The sequence below is a fragment of the Mixophyes fleayi genome, chromosome 6, assembly GCF_038048845.1.
Source record: "Mixophyes fleayi isolate aMixFle1 chromosome 6, aMixFle1.hap1, whole genome shotgun sequence".
Taxonomy (NCBI): Eukaryota; Metazoa; Chordata; class Amphibia; order Anura; family Limnodynastidae; genus Mixophyes; species Mixophyes fleayi.
In genome coordinates, this window is record NC_134407.1 from 2,721,146 (window position 1) to 2,730,749 (window position 9,604).

Sequence of the window (9,604 nt, forward strand, 5' to 3'; positions counted from 1 at the left end):
ATAACTTATTGTATAAATATATTTAAATTATTAGTGCAGTGTGCCAATTTATAAAATTGCAAATGTACTTATTTTTGATACTGCGTATTAGAAATATACTGATTTCTGAGGTATTGATTCTGAGACAGTGTGTCATGTTTGGGCTTTGTAACTTTTCTAAAGGAAATCGCAAGTAAGCATAGGTGTGGAGGGGATGTGTTTTTGCAACTGTCTGGAGACAGGTAATCTCATATTAATTAGACCTTGTCATCGCCGAGTGACCTACACTGAGCCTGAAAGCACAGGAGGGGTGATTAGACTTGCTGGTAGAATTCCTATGAAAGTGATCAGAGATTAATATGATTTTTGCAAGTTAAATTGCGCTAAAAGCAAGATTCGAGAAAACTTTATATTCTGATGGTAAACATTCAATATAAAACCTCAGACGTTGTGGCGCCGCTAGCAGCAATGTAAAAAGGTGTTAAACCCCTCCAGGCTGAGATATGTGCAGGCTGCATGAAGCACTTGGCTTGGTTAGAGGGGCAGGAGACTGGATTACCCCCTGCCAGGGTATCTGTGTAAATCTGTATAAAAAGTGCACTGTTTGAGTGGCGCTATATATAAATAAATGATGATGATGATATTATAATGTAGTACTATACCATCTGTACCTTCTAAGAGAACTAGTACCACAAACTAGTGTAACTGTCCTTATTAGGACTCTTGAGCTAATAAACATCATTGCTTCAAGATCCTGCTTTGATACCTACTTACCTGCTGTAATTCCTGTGACCTGCTGATTAGACCTATCTAATCCATTATCAGGCAGTTCTGAGGCTGGGACCCAGCATTCCAGTACCAACACTCTGCCCGCTACCTGCAGCTCTGGCCAGTGTGATAGGCCAGGGGGAACCATCCACAACAACCCGGATCTAAAGGATGAAGTCAGGGGTACTAGCCCAGGTGCCCAGCAAGGGGGTGAACTAGCAGCGAAAGTTACCAAAAAGGACGCGGCTCTATGTGCCAGCGAAGGAGCCTAGTGGTGGTAGCAGCAAGTCCCACCTACTGCAGTTAGAGGGGAACAATTTGGGATAAAGAAAGGGAACAGTGGCAAACCAAGCCTAGCTGGTTCTCAGAAACACAACAGGGTGGTATAGGAGCTCTATCCTGGGCTCATATATTAAAGGATTTCCCAGAAATTTACCTGTACATTTTGATAAGCTAATTTTTTATCTGTAGTATAAGATGCAAATATTCTACTGGACATTTTTTTGCACCTGGTATAAGCTCAAAATACTGATGTTAAACAAGAAAGCTATAAAGTGTTGCCTGTTCGGACAATTTGAGTTTAAAAGGTTATATTCTATAGTATGTTTAATTTTTTGTAATTGTACCTTGAATATCACTGAGTTTGAGTTCAAAGTTTTGGAAAAAACATTAAAAACACTATACAATGTAGACACGTAAGCTCCTGCATGTTCAATCTGTCTCACTTTCCTAAAAAAAAAATTATTTATCTAAAATTCAAACATTTTCCAACTTTAGAACTGGTTCAACCAATTTGAGGCAATTTGAAGCATGTCTACCCTTTAGTTGTCTGTCCTATGTATTATGCTCTGGTGACGCAATGGACTATATGTTACATTACATTTATTGATGAACAATTAAAATATCAAATAATTAAACGGGACTCTAAAATAATGTGAAACTGGGAAGATTTAATTCTATGTTGAATATAACTAGAAATAAGTCACATTACTAACTTCACATCTGCAATTTGATACCAGGTTAGAGACTACCTGGTGGCGGGCATATTACATGGGAGTTCATACCCCCATGTAAGATTCTGGGAATAAAGATGAATGAGGTACTAGACCTAACTCAATTTGGGGTCAAAGTTTTGTTCTCCGGGAACCAGAGAGGACATTTAAATGTTTTATTTCTGTCACTACAGAGATGGTTCCCTTCATGCCACATACCTTGAGGGGCATCACATTGGCACATCATACAAAGGGGGCATTACTCCAGGAATTTAAATATAATGTAACATGTACTGTAAGTTTTGTGAATCTCTAAGATGATATAATAAAGAGAGAGAGAGATTGTAAGCTCATTTGGCCAGTCTCACCTTTACCCCTGTTTAATGTCATTGTATGTAACTTGTCTTTATCATGTCATGATCACTTCAATGTACAGCGCTGTTTAAATAGATAATAATAATAATGTATCCGCACTTGCTACAGGTACACCGGGAAACGACCTTCTTCTAACATGGCTCTTGTGGAGGTGAAAATGTTGTCAGGATACGTTCCCAAAGAAGACTGCGCTGACCAAGTAAGTCCTTACACTGTCATGTCAATACTTTCATTACAAATTGCTCATGTTATCTGTTTGCTGCTGACTCCTGTGGAGTAATGTTTAGTGTAGTATTGACTGGACTGCATAGGGGAAAACATGTAGGAAGCATGGATTGTTCTTCTGCAGAGAGAAAGAGAGAAACACAAGAATTATGCTGCCTATTGAATCATTATTTGTAAAGAATAAATAAAGAGAATAAATAAAAAAATGTAAGTGAAAACCATATAAATATTGTGCATTCTTCATTAAGATATAAACACCTCAATAGATTATGTAACTGTTTCTCCCTCTTTACAGTTGAAGAAAAAGCCGCTGGTGAAACGCGTGGAGACCTCAGAAGATCTTGTGATCATTTACATTGACAAGGTGAGTAAAATTTACAGTGTATGGATATCAGATTTTGCGCCCTGCTCATTTACTGTATCATTATACTTAGATTTATAGCGGTATATTTGTAGTCTATCTTTGTTGGATAAAATGTTGCACAATTCTACAATTTCATATTTTCTGTGAGAATAAATAATCATTTCACCATCCGGCTCATCAGTTGCTTGTATAACAATAGGTGGCTGTATCCTCACTAATTAATTGATGACATTTTCTGTGCTTCGGGGAGGTGATCTGGGAGTAATCCCAATACGGATGCATCATCCACTTCAGTGTTATCTGCCCTGATCTGAGTTCAGCACAGATCACTATAACAAACACTCTCAGTATATTCACAGAGTGTTTAACCATTTGAACAGACCAAAAACACAACACTGGCTTCAATAAAATGTTAGTGTGAAAACACAGTTTATTATATTGGTCTATTGGTTATTTTGATAGGCGCCCTTTAATGCAGAGCAGGGAAATGACCACAAGCAGGAGTCCCGGTTTATCCAGCAGTCCAACCGGAATTCTTTCTGTGTGCTAGAATTCAGTCGCTGGATAAATCCGGATTAACAGTAATTTTTTGTAATTTATCCCATTAACAACTTTTAAATAAAACTGAAAATACATTTCTGACAAATAGTGAACCTGCACAGGGATGTTCAGAGTCAGGACTTGCACCAGATTGGGTTGGACAGTGGTAGCATTACCTCCCCACAGCCCTGGGCCAGCTGACATTTGTATGTTCTCCCTGTGCTTGTACAACCTCCAAAAAATTTGCTGGAAGATTGGTATTAGCGGTGCGTGTAGTAGAGAATTTAGACTGTAAGCTCCGCTGGGGCAGCGACTGATATAAATAAATAATTATCGGTGGAGCTGTAAAGCACTGTGCAATATGTTGCCATTAGTATTATTATTATTTATTCATAGAGGACCACAAATTCCCCTTATATAAATACAATGATAATAATACTAACTCGGAAAGTAAAACAACAAATTGTTGTGTTTCAGTACATTTTGCACCTAAATACATTGTTAGCAAATAAACTCCAGAGTCTCACATACGGAAAGTGTCTGAGAGATGTTAGGAAGCATAATGACAGAAAGAAAGTGTTATATATAAACTTGACCCAAGAGCTTACTATTGAAACTCTCCTGTTGATTTCTTAACTGAACCTAACAACATCAAAAGAATAATTCATCAACAGCCACTTCACAAGGTGTTATTAATTAAATAGTATATTTGTTATCAGTGGGATTTAACTCTTTAACCCTTTATTAGGATTATTATTTAACTCTTACCTCTGTATCTCTCATCAGGTCACGTCAGAGCCCCAGACACTGGAGATTGTGGCTAAACAGATAGTGCCAGTGACAGACCTCAAACCTGCCATCATTAAAGTCTTCGACTATTACCTGCCAGGTAACCCAAGTCCACAGCATCGCTCTCATTAACCCCCTCACCTCTGTGTGGCACATTCATCTACATGTTTAGAAAATCATCTTTTTTTTTTCAAAGTGTAAATTTGCTGTAAATTATTGCTCTTAATTTTGCCTAAATTTCATCAATCTACTTCACGGTCAGTACTGTAAGATTTTGGCGCTATGAGAAGCTTTATGAATTTCCCAGATGATCTTAGTTTCCCTTATTCATCAGTTCTGGGGAAGAAGATTCAACCAGATGACTTCAAGCGTCTCCTGTGGATTAGGGCAATTAGTGAATTTCACTAAGGTTGAAATACAGGAAAGTGAATATAATATGGTTCATTCACAAAGAATTCAGTAGTGGTTCCCGTGCAGAAGAATATAACATGTAGAAAGAAAAAATAAACAGGCATATCATGCTCACTGTATAACGCCACAAACATTTGGTGTTCAGTAATTGAAGCCCTAAGTTTAAGTCAATGTGTTTAGATAAACAGCGCTTTGTCACCCAGTCCACATGTACAGAATATGCTATATGATGTTTTGTGATTTTTTTGTTTTTAGCAGCATTGAGAAATTCTCTTTGGAATGTTTGAACTGTGCTTTATTTTCAATCAACTGCCTGTTTCATGAGACAGATCTGACCAATGTCAGGTGACCTTTCTGACCATTTATTGTATTCTTACAGATGAAAAAAAGACAATTGACTACCTGAACAATTGCTCCTGAGGTGAGTGTGCACTCACTGCTCTACGTTCTTTGCACTTTGCTTACAGCTAACAATACAAAGAGGTCCTATAACCTATCCATCCTGCTCTCCATCATCACTGTCCTCCATTCTTACCACTTATTTATCCTGCTCTCCGTCATTACTGTCCACCATTCCTATAACTCATCCATCCTGCTCTCCATCATCACTGTCCTCCATTCCTATAACTCATCTATCCTGCTCTCCATCATCACTGTCCTCCATTCTTATAACTCATCTATCCTGCTCTCCATCATTACTGTCCACCATTCCTATAATTCATCCATCCTGCTCTCCGTCATTACTGTCCTCCATTCCTATAACTCATCCATCCTGCTCTCCATCATTACTGTCCAACATTCCTATAACTCATCCATCCTGCTCTCCGTCATTACTGTCCACCATTCCTTTAACTCATCCATCCTGCTCTCCATCATCACTGTCCACCATTCCTATAACTCATCCATCCTGCTTTCCATCATTACTGTCCACCATTCCTATAACTCATCCATCCTGCTCTCCATCATTACTGTCAAATCCTATAACTCATCCATCCTGCTCTCCATCATTACTGTCCTCCATTCCTATAACTCATCCATCCTGCTCTCCATCATTACTGTCCTCCATTCCTATAACTCATCAATCCTGCTCTCCATCATCATTGTCCTCCATTCCTATAACTCATCCATCCTACTCTTCATCATTACTGTCCTCCATTCCTATAACTCATCCATCCTGCTCTCCATCATCATTGTCCTCCATTCCTATAACTCATCCATCCTGCTCTCCATCATCATTGTCCTCCATTCCTATAACTCATCCATCCTGCTCTCCACCATTACTGTCCTCCATTCCTATAACTCATCCATCCTGCTCTCCATCATCACTGTCCTCCATTCCTATAACTCATCCATCCTGCTCTCCATCATTACTGTCCACCATTCCTATAACTCATTCATCCTGCTCTCCATCATTACTGTCCACCATTCCTATAATTCATCCATCCTGCTCTCCGTCATTACTGTCCTCCATTCCTATAACTCATCCATCCTGCTCTACATCATTACTGTCCAACATTCCTATAACTCATCCATCCTGCTCTCCGTCATTACTGTCCACCATTCCTTTAACTCATCCATCCTGCTCTCCATCATCACTGTCCACCATTCCTATAACTCATCCATCCTGCTCTCCATCATTACTGTCCACCATTCCTATAACTCATCCATCCTGCTCTCCATCATTACTGTCCACCATTCCTATAACTCATCCATCCTGCTCTCCATCATTACTGTCCTCCATTCCTATAACTCATCCATCCTGCTCTCCATTATCATTGTCCTCCATTCCTATAACTCATCCATCCTGCTCTCCATTATTACTGTCCTCCATTCCTATAACTCATCCATCCTGCTCTCCATCATCATTGTCCTCCATTCCTATAACTCATCCATCCTGCTCTCCATCATTATTGTCCTCCATTCCTATAACTCATCCATCCTGCTCTCCATCATTACTGCCCTACATTCCTATAACTCATCTATCCTGCTCTCCATCATTACTGTCCTCCATTCCTATAACTCATCCATCCTGCTCTCCATCATTACTGTCCTCCATTCCTATAACTCATCCATCCTGCTCTCCATCATTGCTGTCCACCATTCCTATAACTCATACATCCTGCTCTCCATCATCACTGTCCACCATTCCTATAACTCATCCATCCTGCTCTCCATCATTACTGTCCACCATTCCTATAACTCATCCATCCTGCTCTCCATCATTACTGTCCATTCCTATAACTCATCCATCCTGCTCTCCATCATTACTGTCCTTCATTCCTATAACTCATCCATCCTGCTCTCCATCATTACTGTCCACCATTCCTATAACTCATCTATCCTGCTCTCCATCATTACTGTCCTCCATTCCTATAACTTATCCATCCTGCTCTCCATCATTACTGTCCACCATTCCTATAACTCATCCATCCTGCTCTCCATCATTACTGTCCACCATTCCTATAACTCATCCATCCTACTCTCCATCGTTACTGTCCTCCATTCCTATAACTCATCCATCCTGCTCTCCATTATTACTGTCCTCCATTCCTATAACTCATCCATCCTGCTCTCCATCGTTACTGTCCACCATTCCTATAACTCATCCATCCTGCTCTCCATCATTACTGTCCATTCCTATAACTCATCCATCCTGCTCTCCATCATCATTATTATTATGTCACAATATTTCCTTCTATTCGTAAACTATTCATTGATTCAAGATATTATACTATGAGGAAGGATGATTTTTTTTCCTTATCTTCATTGTTTATTCTTTTCACTTTTCAAAATTGGACCCTCCAGCTAATTTCGGTGACCTTTGTATCATTGATTAACGATTATTTGATTTATTTTTTAAAACTTGATTTTTAACACAAAATAAATTAACCCAACTGATCTGATCTAGAAGGAACATATATTGTCTAAAGACTTATCAACTTGTATAGAGAATTAAAAGTACAAAATATTTTGCAGGAATATTCACTTTTTCTGTGAAAATTCGCAGTTTTACACTAACTTGTTCTGCATCATGAGTAATTTAATTGAAATAAACTTTAACAAGCTCTGTCACATCCATTACTGCTGCGAGGAGATGTTCTCCATATGGTGAATACGGGCCTTCAGCATGCTGTCACCATCACCACAAGCATGGGGAACACATTGCCAGAGTCTGATATGGAGCAACAGTAGTTTCAGAGGGAGGGGATTTTCCTTGCTCTGAATGGGCCAATGCGTAATGTTGTGTCTGCATGGATGTTGTCTCCAGAGAAGCAGAATCTGGATGTCGGTCTCTGACCAGCATTTGCATCCTGAAACACCCTTTTGAACTCCTCCAGCTGCAGTCGCAGATGGTCACATGAAGTCCTCTAAAAGTACAAGGCTTGGCTGTACTTCATGATTATTCACCTGATTGAGAGTCACCTTGGATGACATTAGGCTCTGTCTCCATTTACATTCTTTATCCTATTTTCCTTCCTCTCCTTGTATTGATTTTAAGAAGTTTATTGCTCCAATACCGGCACCAGAGCTGGACATGCCAACTGTTCCACTACAGGCACTAGAGCACCAGCACCAATGAATTTAGCAGCAGTGTTAATGTCCCTGATGACAGAGCTATTTAAGCAGTGATAGGTGTGTTAGCCACACAAGCTAGTAGGCAAAAAAATAACCAATAATAGTAGTATCAATTATTCTAGTACACGAAGCAGGGGCTGACTGGACTGGGGGCTCTCATAGTGGGCTACCTGGGGCTGAGTCTCTGCGCTATCGGCATTTTTTTTCCATTAAAATGTACCTAATGGGCTGTTGAGAAGAGTCCTGGCCTTTCGGGCTAAAATTTCCAGCCAGCACCTGACACCAAATCAATATCAACTCAATTGTATGAATTTCAGCTGCTGTAGCCTTGCAAATGTTAAATATTTGCTGAGTTAGTCTCATCCCCACTCTCAGTCCCAATACCACCACACAGCAGGAGGAATGGACTGTCTCTATTTCTAGACTATAAATTCTATGTAAATGTAAAAACCAATAATGGAACTTTGTACCTCTGCGAAACAGCCTGTTCCACATTGAACCTCAATTTGCAGGGAATTTCCCAGCTACTTTGCATATCTCTACCAACATCCTTTAGCTAAGCACAGGACAGACACAATCTTGGTAGGACATCTTCTGAGTACCAAATATCATGTTACAATGTTAAGAAGAAGACGAGGTGGCAGATACTTTTGAACAACTTATTGAACATTGTTCATATAATGATAATTAGGGAAGCTTCTCGAGATTAATTCATATATTATCTCTCTGACAAACACTAGCATCCACAGATGAGCAGACTTTTGAATAAATGAGTCCCCTCTCATGAAAACTGATTCCTTGCAGCACCAATCACATTCTCATCATAACCAACAAGTCCAAAGTTTTTCCTCTGTAGAGCTCTGGAAACATCCCACTTATTCTTGTACGTGCTGAGCACCGACTCACTGTATGAATGTATGTAAACTAAAGAACTTTGTCCACCATGACTGATCAACTGATTTCCAATTTTAATCTTTTTTAGAGATGTTAATTTTCCGCATGGAAAGTTGGACCCGACACTCAATATCATTCCTGTAGAGCTGCACCCCATTGTACCATGTTCCTAGAGATCCTCTGGCCACGTACACTCTCTCACACACACTTAGACTCCATCACTCTTAGAGATGACATCTGCTGATCATCTACGGTTAATGAATAAATCTCTTCTGTTAATATAAAATGTTACTTGAGTCTGTGTATATTATTGACGGGATGTGATTAATATGATGAGTTACTGTCTTATTTAATAGACTGTGTATAAATGACAATGTCACCAGTGAGACAAAGACACCAGCTAAACAAGCTGATAAAGTTGTGTCCTGAAATCTATTAATTTATAGAAATTATACCGACAATTATAAGGTGCTGTAAATGTAACCTGAGGTTGAAGGACCAATAGACCCAGCAGTGAAATTTTTCAATATTAAACATGAAATACATTGTACATTGTTACCCCTACTCTCCCCTGCATCTCTGATAAGAAGTCAGTGTTGCTTTCTTACTCCATAACAAACAGCGGAAGCTCCTCCCACATCTGTAGGATAGTGTCCTGATGGTATCTCATATAGGTGAAAAAGCTAACCTC

At 39.4% G+C, this 9,604-nt stretch overlaps 1 protein-coding gene across 4 annotated transcripts in view; it reads left to right on the forward strand.

Annotated features, from left to right (window-relative positions):
• Window positions 1-9,204, forward strand: part of LOC142160711 (alpha-2-macroglobulin-like protein 1) — a 138,239-nt gene extending 129,035 nt beyond the window's left edge. For all 4 annotated transcript variants that reach the window (XM_075215594.1, XM_075215592.1, XM_075215593.1 and 1 more), the window contains 5 exons: window positions 2,223-2,313; window positions 2,635-2,703; window positions 4,030-4,132; window positions 4,823-4,864; window positions 9,002-9,204. In XM_075215594.1, the coding sequence (XP_075071695.1) occupies window positions 2,223-2,313; window positions 2,635-2,703; window positions 4,030-4,132; window positions 4,823-4,863 (304 nt within the window). In that variant the 3' untranslated portion in view covers window position 4,864; window positions 9,002-9,204. The remainder of the gene's footprint in view (window positions 1-2,222; window positions 2,314-2,634; window positions 2,704-4,029; window positions 4,133-4,822; window positions 4,865-9,001) is intronic.
• Window positions 9,205-9,604: the final 400 nt, after the last annotated feature.